Source organism: Euprymna scolopes, chromosome 45 (genome assembly GCF_053919585.1).
Source record: "Euprymna scolopes isolate OS-2025 chromosome 45, ASM5391958v1, whole genome shotgun sequence".
NCBI lineage: Eukaryota > Metazoa > Mollusca > Cephalopoda > Sepiida > Sepiolidae > Euprymna > Euprymna scolopes.
In genome coordinates this window covers 66,225,081-66,250,894 of record NC_136526.1, presented here as the reverse complement: position 1 = coordinate 66,250,894, position 25,814 = coordinate 66,225,081, and the positions used below count along the sequence as shown (strand labels likewise).

At 33.3% G+C, this 25,814-nt stretch overlaps 2 protein-coding genes across 2 annotated transcripts in view; one reads left to right on the top strand and one right to left on the bottom strand.

Moving 5' to 3' along the window:
- LOC145269222 (uncharacterized) overlaps positions 1–25,814 on the bottom strand; it is a 57,116-nt gene that overhangs the window by 23,255 nt on the left and 8,047 nt on the right. The window contains exon 3 of the mRNA XM_080124841.1: positions 15,196–15,312. Coding sequence (XP_079980967.1) covers positions 15,196–15,312 — 117 coding nt within the window. The remainder of the gene's footprint in view (positions 1–15,195; positions 15,313–25,814) is intronic.
- The window catches only part of LOC145269861 (uncharacterized), a 101,500-nt gene continuing 82,365 nt past the window's right edge, over positions 6,680–25,814 (top strand). Inside the window, exon 1 of the mRNA XM_080125591.1 lies at positions 6,680–6,772. The gene's annotated coding sequence lies outside the window, so the exon portion shown is untranslated. The remainder of the gene's footprint in view (positions 6,773–25,814) is intronic.

Below are 25,814 nucleotides of genomic sequence, written 5' to 3'. Positions count from 1 at the left end.
GTTTAAAAGAGAGAATATACCGAAACCGCCAAAAAAAATGCATTGAAGCAGAGAAATTGGGAACTCGTAACTTCTGGAAAATCAAGTGTAGTAAATAATTGTGCAATCAACAAATCCCCCCCCTACTATCCAACAATCTTGAAGTTGTTTGCACAGCAAACCACTCCCTCCCAGATTTTCCTCTGCAGACAGAAACCATATAAGATGATCTGAAAATCATCCCTTCTTAAATGCATATCATAAAAAAAAACTCACTTCTGTTCAACTAACAGTATAGGTTTAGGCAAGACCATTCTACTGCAGATATCATAATTGTAATCTCTGAACATATATACCATACACTGGATCATGCAGAGAAGGATAGGGCAGTAGCTCTAGATATATCTAAAGCCTTTGACAGGGTATGGCATGATGGTCTACTCATGAAAATCACATCCTATGGTATTACTGGAAGAATGCTTAACATAATTAAATCCTTCTTAAATAAAAGAAGAATCCAGATTGCCCTTGATGGTCGTACGTCACAACAATAATCTAAACAACATGATATAAATGTGGATGCACCTCAGAGGTCAATGCTTGGATCTTAATTATTTCTGAGATTCATAAATGACCTCCCTGATGAAATAGTCTCTGAGATTGGTATATTTGCTGATGACACCACGCTCTATAACAGACATGAGGGCAAAAAAAAAAAAAAAATGAACATGTATTCAAGGCAATGGCAGAAACACTAGAGGATGACCTCCAATCTGTAGCGGAATGGAGACAAAATGGATGGTCACATTTAATGATGCCAAGACTAAGCTTGTTTCTTTTAATAACTACACAAAACTTTCTCAACCACTAATAGCGATGGCTAATGATAAATTATCTGAAAGTACTTCATTCAAACTCCTTGGCTTAACATTCACAGAGAACATGAATTGGAAGATAGACATTGAGGGCATTGCTAAGGCTGCTGCAAAGAAGGTAGACTCTCTCTACCCTGCTAGAAAGTTACTTATGCCTGAAAGTATCCTGTACCTCTATAAGGCCACCATTCGCCCATCTATGGAGTATTGTTGTCATATTTGGGCTGGTGCATCTGCTGCTTGTCTCTCACTCCTGGACAAGGTTCAAAAGAGTCGCCAACCTGATAGGTCCTGAACAATCATCTAAGCTTCAACCTCTGTCCCATCGACGTAATGTTGCATTCCTCTGCCTGTTCTACAAGTATTTTAATGGTGGATGTTCTGACGAACTACAAGCCCTTGTACCCCCTCAACATAAATACTCCTGACAAACCCAACAATCATCAAAATCCCACCTCTTCACAGTAGAGATCCCTAGATGCCAGCAGACCTTCTACTTTAATAGTTTCTTCCCCAGAACTGCAAGACCTTCGAACTCCCTTCCAGGTTCCTACATCTCCAACTGTACTGACATGCAGAAGTTCAAGTGTAATGTAAACAGACATCTTGCTGCTCAACTCCCTACATAGTATCTCAGCAACTTATGTCCCTGATAGTAGTCCCCTACAGTGTCTTGTTTAAGGTGAAAATGAATTTTTTTTCTGTTGATGTTTCTACATTTAAAACTTTACAATTTTCTTTTGGTTAGCATTGTTATAATTTTATCGGCATTATCCGCCTGTTGATGTCCTGGAGAAAGCCAAGCGAATGCTGAGTTACGTCTGGTTCAAAGGATGCATGATTACTAGTGCTATGACAACAGCATATTCTTTTCATTGTTTTTACTCTCGAGTATATATCCGACACAGACACAATTAAAACATAAGATATCAATGGATATACACCTGAGAATCAAAACAAGGAAACGATTATACTGTTGACAAAGCCCAGTAAACGTTACCTTACGCTATAACAGAACTCCGACTACGCTAATTTGTTTTTTAGGGGTATTCGAGGTCGCTGACAACGAATTTACCGTTTGCATGGTATGAACCCCTAGAGCTTGGGACTATTTTTGTGCCATTTCACTGCCTTCGATAGTGTTTTTCTTACATGATACGTTTGTGTGTGAACGGGCATAGTGGGGTGTCTTATTATATCGCGTAGGAATGGTGGGGAGGTAAACAGAATTTTTGTGAAATGGTAAATGTTGGCGTGTTACTTACGAAAAAAACAGTTAATTAAACTGCAGAAGCACCTGTTAATGGATACCTCCCCTCCAAAAAAAGAACGAAAAATATAAAAATATGTTTGTTGCTTATGTTTTTGCAAACCGCTCGTGAAAACGTTTTTATCAATTAAAAAAGTTTTAAAAACTACATTAAGGCGAAAAAAAAAAATGAACCACATTTTCTTTTTTTAATTTTCTTATTTGAAAGATTCCTACACGATGTGATAAGACACTTCCTTTCCGGTGGGCTTTCCTGAGGCCACAATACTAGTAGATGGAGGATCAGCTGATGGTCTACTTGTATTGCATGTCTAGTAATCTGCATAACCACTTGTTCCACACCACTACCTAAACTAAAACTCTAAAAAAAACAAAAAAAAAAAAAACAATGATGACAGTACAATCTAAAATTATGCTTAAATCAGGACAAAACTCAAACAAAACCAAATTGCCTCCTCCCTTGAGGCTTGCATTTACAGACATCTGTGGGCTTAGAACTAATTTTAATGACGTTGAAGCATTTCTCCTAACAAACACTCTGGATATCTTAGCACTAAGTGAGACTAACCTACACTCTTCCATCCCCTCTAACTACTTTAACATGCCTGGATATCTCCCACTAAGGACTCTGACAGACATATGCATGGGTTTGGAGTCTATATTCGAAATACCCGCCCCTTGACTAGAGAAACAAAACTAGAATCTGACGATCAAGCCTTTATGTGCTTTAGACTTAACATGCAACATAACATTAGTTACTTTTATTTTCTCTACCGCTCTCCCTCGACCCAGGACTGTACCTTAATAAACAAAGTCTCTGACAGCATAGATACAGCACTTCGATACTAGTGCACAACTGCATGTATTTGGTGACTTCAATGTCCACCACAACAACTGGCTTGAATTTTCTACTTACACAGACGCAGCTGGTAGCACAACACATAACTTCTCTATATCTCATTCCCTATCACAGATGGTTACATTTCCAACCCGTTTCCCTGACCAGCAAGAACAACACGCATCACTGTTAGATCTGTTTCTGACTACAGTCCCCGATTATTGCATTACGAATGCCCCAGCCCACTTGGAAATGCTGATCATGTAGTGATAATAGTTGAAATCGCACTAAACTCTAGAGCCAAAATGGAAGAGCCATTACTCAAAACAATGAGATATTATAAAAAGGCTGACTGGGAAGCCATCAGGGATCTCATCAGAATGCCCCATGGCAAAATATCTGCTCACTTCCTGCTGAACAGTGCGCACATGAGACCACTGAGTGGTTCAAAACAGCAATTGAAGCACATGTTCCCACGCGGAAATTTTATAGCAAGCCACACTCTCCCCAATGTTTACTTCTACTTGTGCAGCTGCCATCGCGCAAAGGCAGCATGCTTACCGCAGATTTAAGCGACATAAGTTCAGTTCAAACAGATAGAAATATATAGAAGCCAGAAATAAATGTAAGAAAGAAATAGCGACAGCTAAGAGAGAATTTACTGAAACCAACAAAAAAACACATCGAAGCACAGAAATTAGGAACCCGTGACTTCTGGAAAATCTACAACAGTGTAGTAAATAATGGGCAATCAACAATTCCCCACTATCCAACAATTATGAAGTTGTTTGCTCAGCAACCGAGAAGGCTAACATGCTTATCAGTCGGTTTGCCTCCAACTCCACACTGGACCCTGCTAACCACCCCCTCCCTGACTTTCCTTTGAGGACAGACGCCACACTAGACGATCTGGAAATCACCCCTTCTCAGATGCATGCTATCATAAAAAATCTTGACACTTCAAAAGCATGTGGACCTGATCTCATCCTGGCTGTGCTATTAAAAAAGTGCTCTGACGAAGTAGCGCCGGTTCTCTCCAAACTTTACAACAAATGTCTTAATGAATTTTGCTTTCCTGCCTGCTGGAAAACTGCTTCTGTGGTACCAGTTTTCAAGAATTCTGGTGTAAGAACTGACCCAGTAAATTACCGCCTCATTAGCCTCCTCCCACTTTTCGCCAAAACATTTGAGTCTATTATAAACCAATCTCTAGTCCATCACCTTACAGATGCTAAACTTCTGACCGACCAACAATATAGATTTAGGCAAGCCCGTTCCATGGCAGACATTCTAACTGTAATCTCTGAGCGTATATACCATTCACTTGATAAGCAGGGGAGGGCAGAGCAGTAGCTCTAGATATATCTAAGGCTTTTGACAGGGTATGGCATGAAGGTCTTCTCAGAAAAATCAGATCATACGGTATCACTGGAAGAATAAAATCCGTCTTAGATAAGAGAAAAATCCAGGTTGTCATCGACGGTCGTACATCTAAACAATAGGATATAAATGTGGGAGTGCCCCAGGGGTCTACTCTTGGACCGCTGTTATTCCTAATATTCATAAATGACCTCCCTGACAAAATTGTCTGTGAGATGGGTATATATGCTGATTACACTATTCTCTATAACCAACACGACAGGAAAACAAATGAAGAAATAGAGAAATGGCAAAAACACTAGAGGATGACCTTCGATCTGTAGTGGAATTGGGACAAAAATGGATGGTCACATTCAATGCTGCTAAGACTAAACTTGTTTACTTCAATAACTACAAGAAACCTTCTCTACCACCAATAGCAATGGCCAAAGAATCTTTATCGGAAAGTACATCTTTTAAACTCCTTGGCCTAACGTTCACAGGAAACATGAGTTGGAAAAATTACATTGAGTGCATTGCCAGAAATGCTGCGAAAAAGATAGGTTCTCTCTACCGTGCTAGAAAGTTACTAACACCCGAAAGTATCCTGTACCTCCATAATACATTCGCCCATGTATGGAGTATTGTTGTCATATTTTGGCTGGTGCATCTGCTACTAGTCTCTCACTCCTAGACAAGGTTCAAAAGAGAGTCGGCAACCTGATAGGTCCTGAACTATCATCTAAGCTTCAACCTCTGTCCCATCGACGAAATATAGCATCCCTCTGCCTGTTCTACAAGTATTTCAATGGTAACTGCTCTGACAAACTGCAAGCACTTGTGCCCCCTCGACGTAAGTACCCCCGACAAGCAGCTAAATCCCACCCCTTCACAGTTGCGATCCCTAGATGTAAGAGAGCCTTCTACTCCAGTAGTTTCTTCCCCAGAACTGCTGGACTTTGAAATTCCCTTCCGAGTTCCTGCTTCTCCAACTGTACTGACATGCAGAAGTTCAAGTGTAACGTGAACCGACATCTTGCTGCCCAACTCTCCACATAGTACCCCTGATGCGCATGTCCCTGATAGTAGCTCCCTACAGCAAAGTGGCAATGTGCCTTGTTTGGGGTGAAATTGCAATAAAAAAAACAAAAAAAACTTTACTACGCCCGTTTGTACGCGAACGTATCATGCAAGAAAAACATTACCGAAGGCAGCGAAATGGCACAAAATAGTCCCAAGGTCTAGGGGTTCATACCATGCAAACGGTAAATTTGCGGCGGGTTTGATTATCAGATTTGTTGTCAGCGACCTTGAATACCTCAAAAAAAAAAATTAGAGTGGTCGATGTTCTGATGCAGCATAAGGTAGCAGTTACCCATAGTCCTAGTAATTAGCGCATATTTTTTTAAAAGTGAAAATAGAAACTAAGTTTGTTATTTTTATTTATTATAATCTTGCCATTTTTATTTTTATCAATAATTAGCTTTTTGGTGCTTCTACACTTTATTGCCGAAATTGGAGACACCATTTTATTTCACGCACCAGCTGTCCAAATCCAGGGGAGAAATCATTATATTATAAACTATGGACGAAGCATGAAATACACACACAAACAAACAAACAAAAAAACAAAACAAAAAAAACCCAACTATTTTATAAAAATCCAATGTTGCTTTCATTACAAAATTGTTTTATTAAAATTATATTTTCTTACGCAAACTTTTCAATGAATGTTTTTACAATTATATTTTGATAAATTTTTATACAATAAATATTTTGGTTTTCAAATGGCGCTCGCTCGCCCAGTTTAAACCATTATGAATATGTCATTTCATTTTCTGCTTTTAATTAAAAAAAAAAAATGTTCCATGAAAAACTTTCCCGTTCTCATTAATTAAATCGAAACATTTCCAATTAAACAATTACGGATATATGTTCTCTTTCACTTTCTTTATTTACTTTTTTTCATAATTCTTTCCGGAAGTTTAATTTTTTATGTTATTTATTTCATGCTTCGGCCATAGTTTAATATAATGATTTCTCCCCTAAATTTGGACAGCAGGTGCGTGAAATAAAATGGCGTCTCCAATTTCGGCAATAAGCACCAGCTTTTTTTTTTTTTAATTTCAATAAATTGCTTCAAAATACAACTATTGTTAAAATGGTTTCGTGATGGAATTTTTTTTTTTTTAATAATAATAATAATAAAAAATAAAAAATAAAATGAAATATTCTGAGTTCTCACCGCTTCCGGAAAAACCGCTCGTAAAAAAAAAAAAAAAATGTCTGGTCCCTTTTCTTGACTATAACCGACTTAAATTTTTTTTTTTCCATTTTCTGCGGACCTGTTTCTCCGGTCGCCATATTGAATTTTACTTCGTTGACGTCTGAGCATTTTAATTTACAAATTTTATCAGTTTTTCTTTATAGCTCGTCATTCGAAATTAAAAAGTAAGTATTATTTGAATTTATGGTCAATGTGCTCCGTTACGGCGTAAACGGCGTTACGCCGACTGAAAACCCCTCAACATTTTCTAAACAAATGACGACTTTTGAAGGTTTTCGAGTATGCTGAATACGAATATCGCAGTGAAAATTAGCGCAGACAAATAGTTTTAGAGATATATTTGCATAATTTTCAAGTTGGTTTCTTCATCCAAATGTACAATAATTGTCAACTTTCATTCAAAAGAAATTTAGATTATATTTCTTTTTTTATTCTTTAATTTTAAACAATCTAATTAATGAAAATGAAACACTTATTTATGGAAGTTTACTTAAAACAAATAAAATGAATACAATCATAAATTGTTTTATTTTGTAGAAAATAACTACCTACCTACCACGGCAGCTGGGATAGTTAGAGGAAACGGCAGCCTTCTTTAGTTCACCGGTGCTAATGCAGAGAGTGCAGAGCGCTATTTTTTAAAAATCGTATTTCCACGTTTAATTAAAGTTTTATGTGTTTTTTAAATTCAATTGTAAGGTTAAAGTACAGAATATGTACAAAACACCCTCCCCTACCCATGTTAAGAATGGCTTTCTAAATAATGTCATTATTTCAACACGGATCAATGAGTGCACTAGGACCACATATTTTATATTATATTGTACCCAATAGACATGATTTAATAATGGCTTTTTAAATAATAACGTCATTATTTCAGCACGGATTATTCTCTGCATAAGTACCAGTTAGTTCACCTTATATTAAGTTTGTTGACATGTATGAATGAATGCATGAATGACGTGTTCACGTGATGAAATCACGTGACCCCCCCTTTTAAAAAGCGGCCATATGCTGCAGCTGCATTGGTTCATTCAACTCTTAGACAGGTTTAGCGCAGACCTTGGAGATATATTAAGGTTGCAACAAGGCAACTTGTTGCAACGTCACTTCTAAAGCTTTATATTCTGGGAATTCCCCATATTATTTCGATGGATTTAAGAAGCGTCACTTTATCGTTAATATTATGGTCCTTATCGGTGACGTCATCAGTGTCATTATCTTTCACAACATTCGTTTCCGGTAATTTCACAGCATTTGCACATATCTGTGCATTATTAGGTGTGTCAGAAATTTCGTGAAAAATAGTGAATAATTCCACCTCGTCTTTCCAAGCTTATAACTCCCCGAAAAATGTAATTCAAGCCCTAATTTTTTTTTGCAATTAAAGGACCAAGGTTTCATTTAAAAAAAAAACAAACAAAAAAAACAACAACGTGGTTTAAAAAAAAAAGGTTTTAAACTTCGAACTTTACAGGTAAATTTCTAAAAAACACTACTTTTTTTTGTTTTAAATTTGAATATATTATTTATTAACCTTTTCTCTCCAATTTTTGATATATAACACTTTGGTGAGTAAATTAATTATTTACTTTTTAATAGACATTTCAAAATGGAAGGCGTGAATTATTCGACACCCTGTCTTTCCAAGCTTATAACTACTCGAAAAATGTAATTCAAGCCCTAATTTTTTTTTCAATTAAAGGAGCAAGGACCAAGGTTTCATTAAAAAGAAAAAAAAAACAAAAGAAAAACAAACAACGTGGTTAAAAAAAAAAAGGTTTTAAACTTCGAACTTTACATGTAAATTTCTAAAAAAACACTACTTTTTTTGTTTTAAATTTAAATATATTATTTATTGACCTTTTTTCTTCAATTTGTGATATATAAAACTTTGGTGAGTAAATTAATTATTTACTTTTTAATAGACACTTGAAAATTGGGGGGGGACGTGAATTAAAAAAAAAAACGTTTGTCTAAAAAATTATATTCGGTTTATTGGAAAGAGCATAAAATTTCACATTGACACTGAAAATATCGTAAAAATAGAATCAGTAGAAAAATTTTGATAGATTTTTAAATTTTAAAAATTGAAAAATATTAAGTTCGTAAAATTCATTACTGTTTTTTAAAAAAATAAAAAAAAATATTTTTGTTACTTTTAAAACAACTTTAATAGTTTATTTTGGAAGTATAATCCATAAAGAAAATAAACAACCCACTTTTAAAAGAGAAATTACGAGTTTTTTATATTTTATTTGCAGTTTCGTGTTAGGGGTGTCAAAAATTCCTACAAAAATTCTGATACACCTAGTGCATTATACCTTCTTTTGTAATGTTTACATCTTTACATTAACTTAGTTACATTGGTACATTTGCATTTTTTTAATCCATTAAACTCTCTGGAACTTAATTTTCTACCACGACAATCAGGGAGATGCATATCTGCAAATTAGTGTGTGTAACCTGATTATATTTCTAGTGGCTTCAATATTTTTTTTTTCTTTGCTGTAAAAAAAATATATTAGAGGAGTGATGCTTACATTGGGGGAGTCCATCTGTCGGGGGATAAATGGACCAACATAAGTGAAGCATAGCAAATGGCATTATGGTCAAGGGGGTAGGAGGTGGTTTAAAACCTATAAAAGAGGTTCTTCCATTCCCTTCTATATCAAATTTTAGTTATCATGGCGACTAAACCAGGCAGTTTGACTTGCTCCAGCAAGTATTTTCCATACTGTTGTTACTAGACCCGGTTGGGGTGGGGGCTGTCACCAAAAGAGTATTTCTTTTTTGCAACCCTGATGTTTGCCTGCTCGCCTTGGAGTGTCACCCTTCAGCCCATTTTTTTTTCCCAACATTTCAGAGATGTACCTGAACTATTAGAAGAACCTTATGTAATTGATATAGGAATTCCATTGTTTTGTATAATTATACGATTTCTATTATTTTTTGTTGTCCAGAAAAAGTTTCTCTGCCCAGATCATTATTGTTGCATATCAAAGTATCAAAGTTGTCTGAATAGTGGACGGAATAGTGGACAGAAGAGATTTTTTTTCACGATTCATCTCAAATTCAGTTTGAACTGTATCATGATTTAAAACAGTTAGAAGCACAAGTTCCAAACATTTAACAAACCAATCAATTGTGCAGATCGAGACAGATGGTGTACAACAATACCAAATGTTTTACCATTAATGTCCATCTATTAGAAGCTAAAACATATGTCTTGTAAAATAGGCAAAAACTTTCTATGCACAGATGCAAATATATCTACTATTGGTGCTAATGCACTTACTGATCTGCGCTATTTTTTAAATCGTATTTCCAAGTTTAATTAAAGCTTTATATGTTTTTTTATTCAATTGTAAGGTTAAAGTACAGAATAGATACCAAACACCCTCCCCATGTTAAGAATGGCTGTTTAAATAATAACGTTATTTCAGCACGGATCAATAAGTGCCTATTTTTTTTTGTACATAACGCTTCAGATGCACTAACAGCCTCTTGCAAATTTATTATGTCTGGTGCCCATAACACAGACAGTGTAACTTATCTAATAGTGTTTCTCTGATTCATGGGTAGAGGATTTGAATTTGAGTGTGCATGGCTTGTTTTCTGTTGTAATGATAAGTTGGTGTAATTTTATGATTAGTGTCTTTCGCTTAATGTTGTGGTCTGTGCTTCTTCATAGTGTATTCCTTTTTAACTCTACAAGAGAAGACATTGAAATGTCATTCTTTTTTTTTTTTTTTTTTTACAAGGTGGTCACCACTAATCAAGTCCCGGAAGCCACTCAGGGATAAGGGTTATTGTAAGTACAGTACGTTAGTGTGGAGATTTAATAAAGTGTCTACTTAAGGGGGCGGTTCATCAGGAATTTGTTTACGTTGGACTTGAAGACATCCAGTTTGTAGTCAGGTGGGAAGCAGGCAGACGGAACAGAGTTCCACAGGCGTGCAGTTCTAAGAAAGAAGCTCTGTTCATGGAATCCACGTTTTGATAAAGAGTGGGGAAAGTTTTTGTGAGTGGATATTCACATAGTAAAGGTCACCTGTGATCTCATTTTAGGATTACTTAACAACAATTGAGGAAATTTGGAATCAACTTTTGTCTTAAATATCCTGTTTTACAGAAGTAAGTATCAACACCTTTCATTTCTTGTATTTCCTTGAGAAAGTCTTTTAAACTTTTCAGTTTCATTATTTTCTTGGTTTCAATTATTCGGTTGTGAACGAATTTGACCAGTCGGGTTAGGGTTAGTCTTGGTTGCTTCAACTACTAGGATTATTGTACTACTCATTGATTGCTACACAATCTTGATTTTTTTTTTTTAGTTTGCATGAAGTGTGTTCCGTTTTCCTCTGGTAATTTAAAAATTTATTGTTGAAAATTTTACAAGCTTTTCTGTTCCTTTTTCTGTTGTTTAAAGCTAGCAGAAGGAAAGGATAAAAAGAAAGAGGAAAACAGATCAAACAAACAGAAGTCTTACCGCGTGTGTGTCGGGCGAGGGTGGGTGAAAGAGAGAATTTGTCTTTGCAAGCCAACAACCGCCAAGAACACCACTGTCACCAACCTTCGTCTGTCTGCCTCTTCCCGACCTAACCTGTCAACTCCTTTTATACATGTCTCCCACGTGATTTTGCGTGACTTTCACCAGTGCACACCTTTTAAAACTATGGGCGCCATCTTGATTTCTTTCTCTCTGTCTTTCACCCAACCTCACCCGACACACACGCGGTAAGACCTCTGTTCGTTTGATCTGTTTTTTCCCTTTCTTTTCCCCTTTCCTTCTACTAACTTTAAACAACATTTTCAAATACTCTGCACATTATAGATTTTTACTTTTTGCCAGATCTATTTTTTTATATTTTAATCAAACTGCAAATTAGAATGCAGAGCCCATCTTTTTAGTTGGTGGTTCATCCTTTTCAGTAATTATATACTGTTGATATCTTGAGATTGTAAAAGAAATATATTTAATGGTTTCATGTACATCCCTGAGTGGCCTCCGGGCCTTGATAAGTGGTGACCCCCATGTAAAAAAAAAAATTTTAAATCAATAATTTGCACACATAAAAAAGTTTAAATTTAAAATAATATCTAACCCTTATTTGATAAATTTTTGGTTAACATTTTAATAATTGTTTTTGCATAGTTTTAAAACATCTGCAGATAAATTTCTCTGTAAAAATAAAAAAATATCTTAGTTTACATTCTACGATTAAATCCTCCATTGAATCATTAATGAAATGAATGAATGTTTATAGAATCATGTATGAAATTAGAAAACTTTAATGTGTAATGCATTAAATTGTTACTGATGAGTCAGTATTTATCTAACCTAAATGCTTTAGTTAAATGAATAGATTGTCGGTTGAATGATACAGTGTGTGGATCGAAATTGATAAATAAATTGGTTAAAGTTTAGTTATTTATGACAATGTGTCTGTTGACATTGAACATGAAGACAACTATGTTGTAACCCAAAGCAAAACATTTGTACCTCCATAAGGCCACCATTCGCCCATGTATGGAGTATTGTTGTCACATTTGGGCTGGTGCATCTGCTACTAGTCTCTCACTCCTAGACAAGGTTCAAAAGAGACTCGCCAACCTAATAGGTCCTGAACTGTCATCTAAACTTCAAACTCTGTCCCATCGACGAAATATAGCATCCCTCTGCTTGTTCTACAATTACTTTAACGGTGAATGCTCCAACGAACTGCAAGCACTCGTACCCCCTCGATGTAAATACTCCCGACAAGCAGCTAAATCCCACCCCTTCATGGTAGAGATCCTTAGATGTAAGAGAGCCTTCTACTTCAGTAGTTTCTTCCCCAAAACTGCTAGACTTTGGAATTCCCTTCTGGATTCCTGCTTCCCCAACTGTACTGACATGCAGAAGTTCAAGTGTAACGTGAACCAACATCTTGCTGCCCAACTCCCCACATAGTACCTCTGTAGATTATGTCATTGATAGTAGCCCCTACATCAAAGTGGCAGTGTGCTTTGTTTGAGGCGAAAATGTAATATGTAATTAAATGTAATTAATATTTCTATGGTAACATGTTTCACAGATGGAAAATTCTTGGAAAGAAACTCTACTTGTGAAAACTGATAGAAAAAGGAAAATTCTTTGCAATTAGTCAATATGTTTTCCTTATGAATGTCTGACAGGAAATAATCGAAGTGATTAAAGTGATAGTAGGCAGGCTTGGACCCGTACAGCGAAGGAGAAAAAGAATGTGAAAAAAAAAAGTGACGTCTTTGCTGTTGTGTCCATTGCCAAACTGGAAGTGGCGAAGGTTTAAATTAAGGCTAGTCAATTGAAAAGAGGAGATGACTTTCTAAAATATCGGCAAAAAACCCGACCCCTCCCTGTAGAAAACTGCCCAGTTGAAGGTGAAGGAATTAATGTTTTTAGTAAATTTTTTGATATTTGTTGTCTGAAAGGTCGAGCTTCAAAACAATGCTGATCTCGTGAAAATCCGTTTCCTCTGTTGAAAGTTTTAGACATACATACATACATACATACATACATTTAAGCAGACAGATGAGATTTATGTTATAGATAATAGATTAAGTCCTGATCTAGTAAAGTGCAAAAACTAAAATTAACAAGAAAACATGTTATTTTATGAAATCGAAAGTAGCTTTGTTTACTTTTCTTTTCACTGAATGCCGCCATCTTGATTTTTACACAAACTACAATCATTGTGATTGGTTGATAAGTAGGACTGTGACAACAGCATATTCTTTTAATTGTTTTGACTCTTGAGTAGATACCCGTTAATATCTTTTATGTCTTTATATAGATTGGATGTGGTTCTCGGTTGGTTAAGTGTGTCTGCATCGGATATATACTCAAGAGTCCAATGAATGAAAAGAATATGCTGTTGTCATAGCCCTAATTATAAGCAAGTAAATGAAACATGTATTCTGATGGGCTAATTTTTTATTACATACAAAACTCAAAAGCTAGTCTTTAATTTGACAAATAAAATTCAAATTATTAATTAACCAAAATCTTGCGAGTGAAAAAATTTTCAAGGTTTCTTAAGATTTTATACCCCCCTCCCTTTTACATATCATTAAAAGCGATAATTTTCGCCTTGGACTGACGGCCTAATATTTGTAAATTTTTACTTAATTTCCACCTTAGAATTTTCCTTTAAAATGACGACTAAACGGTTTTCAGGTATGCTGAAAACGAATATCGCATTTAAATTTTCTGCAGATTAGTTTTCTGGATATCAAGCAATATACTTGTTTATGTTATAAGTGGTGGCCATTTTTGTACGCACAAGCATGCACATATTTTTGACATGCATGCAACAAAAATATGCACGTACAACCATGGACACCACTTATAAAGAATTACATTGCTTAATATCCAATATTTTATGTTAGAAATGGTGGCCATTGTTGTATGCACATATTTTTTATATCTAAAAAAAAGATTAACGCTTCGTTATCTTGAAAATTTATTTCTGTTTTGAACAAATATGGCCCCCGTGTTACATTACTATATGAAGCATGAAAACTAGTCGCCAACCACAATTTTAAATGCGATATTCATTTTCAGCATACCTGAAAACAATGCTGCTCGCTGTATTCTTGTTGAGCTGTCCTAAAAAATAATCAAATTCTACCCAATTTACACCATTAATGATTACTACACTACCACCTTAAAGTCATTGACCCTTATCCTCGAGTGGCTTTCGATCCTTGGTAAATGGTAACTCCAAAGTAAAATAAAAATAGGATTTTATGCAGAAGTCTTGTTTAATTAAAGATAAAAGTTTGATGAATGAAAAACAACGAATTCACTGAAAATATTTTGATGTATTTGTCGTTTGATTCATGTGGGATTTATTGATGTACATTCTATATTCACAGATAACCATAACCCGATGGATATTAAATGAATTCTAGGAAATCTGTTTCTTTTGAAGCGCATCGCATTTTTATCCTCAGAAAATGCAGATGGAAATGCTTGCCGAAGAGAAATGAACTTGAATCTTTAAGAAGTACTCAACAAGGGATATTAAATGAATTATACTGAAGAGAAAATTCGACTGTAAAAGAAATCCTCTGTACATCTTTCGATAATCTTTGCAAACTTTGCATTATTGCAACAACCGCTTACCATTGATTTCTACCATTTCTCAATTGTACATTGACAGTGGATACTAAACAAATAACACTATATGAACTCTGTTTCTTTTGAAGCACACAGTATTTTCATTCTCAGAAAATAAGGATGGAAACAATTATCCAAGAGAAGCTAAATTCTTCTTTGAGAAATGAACTCGAATCTTCAAGAAGTTTGCAACAAAAAACTCATAAAAAGTTAAACAGCATTTTTCATGCGTAATATCGATTGGCATATCCTGGAAATAAATCTGTTTCTTTTGAAGGAAACACTTGCCAAAGAGAAGCAGAATTTTTCTGGAGAAACAAATTTGAATCTTCAAGAAGTTCTCAACTAAAAAACCATGTAAGAAATAGGACCGTGTATCGTTTGATAACCTTTGCCAATGACTTTGCATTATTGCAACAACCGCTTACCATTGATTTCTACCATGTCTTTTGAAGCACATAGCAATTTCATCCTCGGAAAATAAAGATGGAAATGCTTCCTGAAGAGAAGCCGAATTCTTCTTTGAGAAACGAACTCGAATCTTCAAGAAGTTCTCAACTGCAAAGGCATATAAAAAAAAAGACCATTAAACAGCATTTTTCATGCAAAATATGTCCGTCCGTATTTGCAAATGGTTCGCACCTAAAAGACCACATACGGACACACACTGGAGAAAAACCATATTCCTGCCAAATCTGCAGCGCCTCATTTGCAATCAAATCAACGTTAAAACGTCACTTGCAAACACATTCAGGACTGAAACCGTTTTCATGCAATGTTTGTGGATCGTCATTTTCGACGAGTTTCAATTTGACGAACCACATCCAAACACACACTGGAGAGAAACGATATGCGTGCGGGATTTGTGAATCATCGTTTGCAAAAAATTTTAACCTCAAACGTCACATGCTAACACACAGTGGTGAACGTCCGTATTCATGTAACACGTGCACAGCCGCATTTTCGAGCAGCACGATTTTGAAAGAACACGTTCGAACGCACACCGGTGAACGCCCGTATCCGTGTAACATGTGTGATGCTGCGTTTACAAGCACAACGCATTTAAAAAGACATGTACGCGTACATACACGCGAGAAACCTTATTCTTGTGAAATTTGTGATTCTTCATTTGCAATCAGTTCGACACTTAAACGGCACCTGAAAGTACATGCAGGAGAAAAACGTTAATTATTGCATATTATTTTGATATTAGATCAATTATTTAATTTATTTTCTCCCAATTTATATCATTAAATCATTCAAAACTTAACATTAAATCATTGAGAACTTAGCACAGTCCAGAATAATATGACCTTTTGTGAAGCTGGAAATTATGGGTCATAATTGGGAAATGACAAATGAGCCAATATATAACACTTTATAATTTTGGCCCGTCTCTTCTGACGATGTTTGTGATTCTTTGTTTGCAATCTGTTTGATGTTCACATGCCACCTGAAAAAAGTACACGTGCCACCTGAAAAAAGTACACGTGGCACCTGAAAGTACACGTGGCACCTGAAAAAAGTACACGTGGCACCTGAAAGTACACGTGGCACCTGAAAGTACACGTAGCACCTGAAAGCACACGTGGCACCTGAAAGTACACGTGGCACCTGAAAGTACACGTAGCACCTGAAAGCACACGTGGCACCTGAAAGTACACATGCCACCTGAAAAAAGTACACGTGGCACCTGAAAGTACACGTGGCACCTGAAAGTACACGTGGCACCTGAAAGCACACGTGGCACCTGAAAAAAGTACACGTGGCACCTGAAAGTACACGTGGCACCTGAAAGTACACGTTACACCTGAAAGTACACGTAGCACCTGAAAGCACACGTGGCACCTGAAAGCACACGTGGCACCTGAAAAAGTACACGTGGCACCTGAAAGTACACGTGGCACCTGAAAAAAGTACACGTAGCACCTGAAAGCACACGTGGCACCTGAAAGCACACGTGGCACCTGAAAAAAGTACACGTGGCACCTGAAAGTACACGTAGCACCTGAAAGTACACGTAGCACCTGAAAGCATACGTGGCACCTGAAAGCACACATGGCACCTGAAAAAAGTACACATGGGAGATAAATGTTGTACAGTTCCAACAACTTCTGAAAATCTTCATAGAAGTTTTTTTTTTTTTTTACACAGTGATCACCACTTATCAAGGCCCGGAAGTCACTCAGGGATAAGGGTTATTGCAAGTACGTTACGTTAGTGGGGAGATTTGATGAAGTGTTTACTTAAGGGGGCGGTTCATTAGGAATTTGTTAACATTGGACTTGAACACATCCAAGTTGTAGTCAGGTGGGAAGCAGGCAGACGGAACAGAGTTCCACAGGCGTGCAGTTCTAAGAAAGAAGCTTTGTTCATGGAATCCATGTTTTGATTTAGGCACAGATATAGAGTGGGGGAAGTTCTCTTGTGTGAGTATATCAACGACTTTTGTCATAGGCTTTTTCATCTCCTCAATTGTTTCATAACGACAGCCTCTAAGGTTTTCTTTGAGCTTAGGGAATAACCAAAAGTCACAGGAAACAAGGTTAAGAATATAGGGAGGGTGAGGAACTGTCTTGATACCCATCTTCGTCAAATAGTCTATGACAAGGATGGAATTGTGAACTGCTGCATTGTAATAGTGGAAATGCCATTGACCCGATTTGAAGCTGACTGGCCTCTTCCAACTGAATCTCTTCCTGGACTTCCTAAAACCAATGTTCTTCTTTGCCAATCTATAACATTAAATCAACCAAACATTCTCATGAAATATGTGATACTGTGTTTGCAATTTAAGTTTGACGCTTAAACGACACCTAAATGTGCATGCGGAAGAAAATCATTAATTATTACATATTATTTTCATATTAAATCAATTATTCATAATGTCACGGTTTTTATATCATTTAATTGCAATTCATTATTGAGATGAGCATTATTTATTAATTTTTTTATTGCAAACTATTATTCTCATCTTTCTTAGATGTTGTTTCACAACGTTTCGGCCAACTATTCCTCTGGCCGTCATCAGGTAGTAACCATGACGGGGTAGGAACTCTGAATCTCCTAACTGCATCCTCAGTATTTACTGCCATCCATAGTTGTTGTCGTCTCACCACGTTTTTGGCCAAGTAAGCATCTGGCTGGCTTTGGGTAGAATTGAAACCGCTATCTTCAGACAATTCTCACCTGGAACCGTAGAGATTCAACATCTCTATCCACTGTGCCACGAGACCCAAAGAGCGACCAGGGTTGAATTTTTTGATCTTATAGATTTACATTTATTCATTATCTGATCTTCCATGGTTGGCTCCATACCGAATAGTGGATAGAAACGTTGAATCTCTATGGTTCTAGCTGAGAATTGTCTGAAGATAGCAGTTTCAATCCTACTCAAAGCCGGCCAGATATTATATGATAAAAGATAAGAAATAAAAATTATATACGACTTTATTATATCATCAGAACAATAACTGAAAGAAAAACCCTCTTTAGGCCATGGCATTTCAAAGCTAAATGCTTTTCATCAGAAACGAGGATGGACCAGAATTATACAAAATGTAAATATAGGTAAAAACTGGCTTAATAACGTTTAGATTGGAAATGAGAATAAAGGAATAATATGATAATTAAGATATATTAAAAGCAGGTATAACATATAATGATAATTAAGATATATTAAAAGCATGTATAACATATAATGATAATTAAAATATATTAAAAGCAGGTATAACATAGAATGATAATTAAGATATATTAAAAGCAGGTATAACATAGAATGATAATTAAGATATATTAAAAGCATGTATAACATATAATGATAATTAAAATATATTAAAAGCAGGTATAACATAGAATGATAATTAAGATATATTAAAAGCATGTATAACATATAATGATAATTAAAATATATTAAAAGCAGGTATAACATAGAATGATAATTAAGATATATTAAAAGCAGGTATAACATAGAATGATAATTAAGATATATTAAAAGCATGTATAACATATAATGATAATTAAAATATATTAAAAGCAGGTATAACATAGAATGATAATTAAGATATATTAAAAGCATGTATAACATATAATGATAATTAAAATATATTAAAAGCAGGTATAACATAGAATGATAATTAAGATATATTAAAAGCAGGTATAACATAGAATGATAATTAAGATATATTAAAAGCATGTATAACATATAATGATAATTAAAATATATTAAAAGCAGGTATAACATAGAATGATAATTAAGATATATTAAAAGCAGGTATAACATAGAATGATAATTAAGATATATTAAAAGCATGTATAACATATAATGATAATTAAAATATATTAAAAGCAGGTATAACATAGAATGATAATTAAGATATATTAAAAGCAGGTATAACATAGAATGATAATTAAGATATATTAAAAGCATGTATAACATATAATGATAATTAAAATATATTAAAAGCAGGTATAACATAGAATGATAATTAAGATATATTAAAAGCATGTATAACATATAATGATAATTAAAATATATTAAAAGCAGGTATAACATAGAATGATAATTAAGATATATTAAAAGCAGGTATAACATAGAATGATAATTAAGATATATTAAAAGCATGTATAACATATAATGATAATTAAAATATATTAAAAGCAGGTATAACATAGAATGATAATTAAGATATATTAAAAGCAGGTATAACATATAATGATAATTAAAATATATTAAAAGCATGTATAACATATAATGATAATTAAGATATATTAAAAGCAGGTATAACATATAATGATAATTAAAATATATTAAAAGCATGTATAACATATAATGATAATTAAGATATATTAAAAGCAGGTATAACATATAATGATAATTAAGATATATTTAGAGCAGGTATAACATATAATGATAATTAAGATATATTAAGAGCAGGTATAACATATAATGATAATTAAGATATATTAAGAGCAGGTATAACATATAATGATAATTAAGATATATTAAAAGCAGGTATAACATAAAATGATAATTAAGATATTTAAAAAGCAGGTATAACATAAAATGATAATTAAGATATATTAAAAGCTGGTATAACATATAATGATAATTAAGATATATTAAAAGCAGGTATAACATAATAATTAAGATATATTAAAAGCAAATATAACATATAATGATAATTAAAATATTTTAAAAGCAGGTATAACATATAATGATAATTAAGATATATGAAAAGCAGGTATAACATAATGATACTTAAGATATATTAAAAGCAGGTATAACATAATCATAATTAAGATATTTAAAAAGCAGGTATAACAGAAAATGATAATTAAGATATATTAAAAGCAGGTATAACATATAATGATAATTAAGATATATTAAAAGCAGGTATAACATATAATGATAATTAAGATATATTAAAAGCAGGTATAACATAAAATGATAATTAAAATATATTAAAAACAGGTATAACATAAAATGATAATTAAGATATATTAAAAGCAGGTATAACATATAATGATAATTAAGATATATTAAAATCAGATATATCATAAAATGATAATTAAGATATATTAGAAGCAGGTATAACATAAAATGATAATATATATTAAAAGCAGGTATAACATACAATAATAATTAATATATATTAAAATCAAGTATTACATACAATGCTAATTAAGATATATTAAAAGCAGGTATAACATAATGATAATTAATATATATTAAAAGCAGGTATAACATAATGATTATTAAGATATATTAAAAGCAGATATAACATATACTTATAATTAAAATATATGAAAAGCAGGTATAACATATAATGATAATTAAGATATATTAAAAGCAGGTATAACATAATGATAATTAAGGTATATCAAAAGCAGGTATAACATGATGATAACTAAGATATATTAAAAGCAGGTATAACATATAATAATAATTAATATATATTTAAAGCAGGTATAACATAAAATAATAATTAAGACATATTAAAAGCAGGTATAACATAATAATAATTAAGACATATTAAAAGCAGGTATAACATATAATAATAATTAAGATATATTAAAAGCAGGTATAACATACAATGATAATTAAGATATATTAAAATCAGATATATCATAAAATGATAATTAAGATATATTAAAAGCAGGTATAACATAAAATAATAATTAAGATATATTAAAACAGGTATAACATACAATAATAATTAAGATATATTAAAAGCAGGTATAACATATAATAACCATTAAGACATATTAAAAGCAGGTATAACATACAATGATAATTAAGATATATTAAAAGCAGGTATAACATAAAATGATGTTTAAGATATATTTAATGCAGGTATAACATAATGATAATTAAGATATATCAAAAGCAGGTATAACATATAATGATAATTAGATATATAAAAAGCAGGTATAACATAATGATCATTTAGATATACTAAAAGCAGGTATAACATATAATAATAATTAAGATATATTAAAAGCAGGTATAACATAAAATGATAATTAAGATATATTAAAAGCAGTTACAACATAAATAATATATAAGAGTAATAACCTTTGACAAATTAAAAATATGAACAATATGACTAACAGGAAGGAGTTAAGTATACTTGAAAGGAAGGAGAGAATAAAATAAAATTCGGAAGGGTAGTATAGTTAAAGATACTCTTTGATGACCTAATTACGAAGTACCTTCAATAAGTTTCCAGATTTTTTCACATGGGCAATTTTATTTTTAGTCTGAAATCTTATTGAAGACAGTTTGTATTTAAGTGTATTTTATGACTGAGCAATGGTGAGCGACATGCTAGTCAGCAATATTACTTTGCTCTTTTGCATTTGTTGGAATCACATAAAAATTTTAGAAAATAAAGAGTGGAGAGAAAGTTGTTCACCAATGCAGACAAAAGGAAGCTTAAATATGATTGTTAATTAAGGTGTGATTGCTGACTGGGATAAAAGATCAGACATACAGGTCGATGTATTTGGAATTAGTCTACAGACAGTTTTAGGAATGGCAATGAATTTTGCCACAGTTTACGGACAATCTAAGGCAATGGATGAACGTTATGGTTATTGTTTTATTGGAAATGTTTATTTTTTCTTAAATAAAATACATAACACAAATGAAGAAGATGCTTGTCGCAAAGTAAACTTATTCAACACTCCACATTGATTCAGACTTTCTATTGTATTTATTTTCCAGCTGTTCGTCCATTTTTTTCTTTATTGGAATGTTACAGAATAGTTCAGTGGCACTTCTAATTGATAGCATTATTTTCAGTTTTCAGTTGCTATTGTGATATTATCGACGTTCTTCCCCCAAGTATTATGAATTATTCGATTGGGAAATCCAATTTATTAAAAAGGAGGATATAAGGTCATAACTGGGACAACAGCATATTCTTATTGTTTTGACTCTCGAGTGTGTATCTGTTGATGTCTTATATGCTTTTATATATGTTCTCGATTAATTGTGTGTCTATCATGTCTGAAAGTGACAATCTTTAACGAGCGAGATCGGAGATGTGCCACTGTACAACTCATGCTCTTTACCGATCCAAGTTATAACTAAGGCTAGGACAACAGCATATTCTTTTCATTGTTTTTACTCTCGAATGTGTATCCGTTGATATCTTATATGCTTTTATATAGAGTGATGTGGTTCTCGTGTGTCTGTGTCGGATATATATACTCAAGAGTCAAAACAATGAAAAGAATATGCTGTTGTCATAGCCCTACTTATAAATTAGATTTGAAAAGAACTGGACATGAACATTAAATTAGGATCTCAATATATTAATGTAATATTCATAGTATGTTATCGCCTTCTATCCTGCTTTTTAATAAATAGGATCTCCTGATCACGAGAGACAGTGCAAAAAAAAAAATTTAAATAAAAAAATGATGTCACTTTTGAGCCATACGTGAAACTAAAATATCCTTTCTTCGTCTTCTGGCTAGGATCCAAGGATAGTATCTGTTCAGTTTAAGGATGATATAATGATATCGTGGTGTTTCTGTTCATGGCGGGCGTCCATACAATGGAAATACGTCACAGCCTCCTAGATAAGGATATTGGAGATAAACAGTAATAACCAGATATATTCTGACACTGCATTAACCAGATTTCTTAGATAAATATTTTTACAGCTTTAACAAAAGTGTTACAATAACATGGGGTCACCATTCACACGGAACATTTTCAGAATGCCCAGAAACAATATATTATATATGAAAGATGCCACCGTGAAATTTCCACAGATACTGCTAGTCAAAGGAAATGTTCGAATTGCTTCATTTTCTTTCTTTTAAATTTATGGCTGGGTAAAGTTTTTAATTAAAGATTGGTTTTAAAATGTTTTATATCCATTTGATTCCAGTGTTAACTGAATGTGAATTCTTTTCAAATATGGTAGAGGCAAACTTTTTAAAAAGACCCTGCTCTGCAAAATGAATATATGTCGGTGCATCCTGCATAAAAGAGATGCATTTGTGTTTTAGATTGAGTCAAAAAATGTTGAAAAACTTCTGCATGTCAGTATAATTTGGGAAACAGGTAGCAAGAAAAGAATTCCAAAGTCTAGCTGTTCGAGTGAATATATATATATATATATATATATATATAACTACTTAATTTACTCACATAAAATTAATATACGAAAGTAAAGGTAGATTAGAAGCATAAAACCACAAATAAAAAGCAAATCGAAAAGTCCCCCCCCCCTCCCCTAAAAAAGCAAATCGAAAATTTCCTTTATTTACAAAAACAAAAAGCCAGTAAAAAAAGTATCCTTACAAAAAGTAAAGGTAAATGTGTAGTTTAGCGGCGTAAATTATTTGACAGACAAAAAAATTTTTTAAACTATTTATTTTTATATAAAACATTTATTAGACCTAAAGGCTAAAAAAAAAAAACAAAAAAAAATTCATTTTTATGTTTTTTTATCATTTTTTTATTAGATTAAATGTGCACGCCTTACATGCTTAAAAATTGGCCTTTTTTAGGTTTGACATTTTGGCTTTTTTAAGGCCAAATTTGGCCCGGTTTTCATGCTCTTTCATTACAAAAAAAAAATGGCGACCGAAAACATAGTTCATGAAAGAGCTTAAAAAGGCTAATCTGCCAAACCTTAGAAAGGCCAAATTTTAAAAGCAATATAGTTGCCTCGAATAATAAATATAAATGATAAAAAAATAATAAAAATGAAATTTTTTTCTGATTTTATTTCAGCCTTTGGGTCTAACAATTTGTTTTATAGAAAAATAGTTTTTATATTTTTGTCGGGCAAGTAATTTACGCCGCTAAACTATACATTTACCAAAATAAAAATAAATGCATGCATTAATGTTTATAAACGTTACTTTTTTAGGTTCACAAAATCGTGAGTTTTCTTAGGACAGTGATCCCTTCTGCCGAAATATCAGGTGGAAATGTATCAGATTCTTCTTTTTGGGGGCGATTACATTTACATGTTTTTATCCGTTCTTTTATTTTTGAAATTGTTGTGGGTGTATCCACGTTACCCATGATGAAAATGATGAGTATATCAGGCGTGTTTCAAACGAAACTTCATGTCAACCCAGGCAACGCCTGGTACCCATGCTAGTATTATATACGTTTCAGTCGTCTTTGTGTTTGTATATCTGCTAAAATCTTTTGTCAAAAGGCATGAACCTGGTACTGTTAGAAAGAGCGATCTCTTGAACACATAATATCGAAAAATTAGAAAAAAAATCGCCAAATGTCGTTTTGTTTGGAAAGGGGATCAAGTAAAAATCTTTAATTCTGCATGTGGGAACAGTCGATTCGCTGTTTCAATTTAAAAAGCTAAATTTTCAATGTGTTATCATTGTTCACTTATGAACTTAAATTTGCAAGTTCAATCCCAGCATGCAGCATTTTTTTCTTTGGATAACATTTTCTCTCATATATCTTTTAAAACTTTCAATTTTCTTACATGCGCCCACCATACAGCATTTATTTTTTCTTTTAATAACACGATAAGATAGCACCCAAGTTCCGTTCTTTTTTTTAATCGACTCCATTATACATGAAATCTCCATAAATTAATTTATATTTAACTGTATTTTATGACCGGGCAATGCCGGGCGCCCCTCTGCTAGTATGTTTATAAAACGAATAAGCATAAATTTGGCAGATTAGTAAAAACATTTTAACCTAATAAACATTGAAAAATCTTAAATTAAATGTTTTAAGCATAAAAAAACTTTAACAAAAATATAAAACAATTAACAAATGTTCATTTTAAACTGTTTTATTGAAGCTCCTTGAAAATCATTGCAAAACTGCTTAAACGGAATCAAATATTAAGGTCCGGCTATAAAGACTGTATATATATGTAAAAGCTTAACAATTGTTTCTACAAATGCGTTGAGAAAATCTCGGGTCAACAGTTGATTGAGTTGAAGTCACATACCACACAACTTTCTAGTGTATTTATAAAAAATAAATGCTGTTAAACGTGGCGATTGACAAACATGAGATGTCTCCTCTTCCGACTCCTTTAAAAGTGAGTTGCCTTACTGGCATGTCTTAGAAGAATTACAGCAACAGTGGATCGTAGCCTAAAGGCCTGAAATTTGAAAAAAACTAAAGAATGGCAAATTTCTGGTTAAAAACGCGTCAGCAAATTATGCGTGAAACCGGACGAAATAATTTTTTCTTTTGTGTAAAAGTTATTTGCAAGTCTATACACAAAACCATTGATCCATTTTAAAAGTAATAACGTTTAGCCTTTGAGCCAACACCACAGTGTAGTATCTGTTCTGATATGACACTTCATTTTTTCTGTCCTCAGTCAGTGGAGGAGAAATCCTTCTAGACTGAAACAATTTTAATTTTTGTTCCTATCTAGAGTGTCCCTTATTGGGGAACTGGGTTTTCTCTACATTAAAAACCGACCTCGTGGGGAGGCAAATAGTTTGAAGAGATCAAGGGACCTCTTCTGAGGCTAACACTGGATACTGCTTTGTTTTAAATATTTCTTTATTTTTCAGTAAGACATTTTTTTATT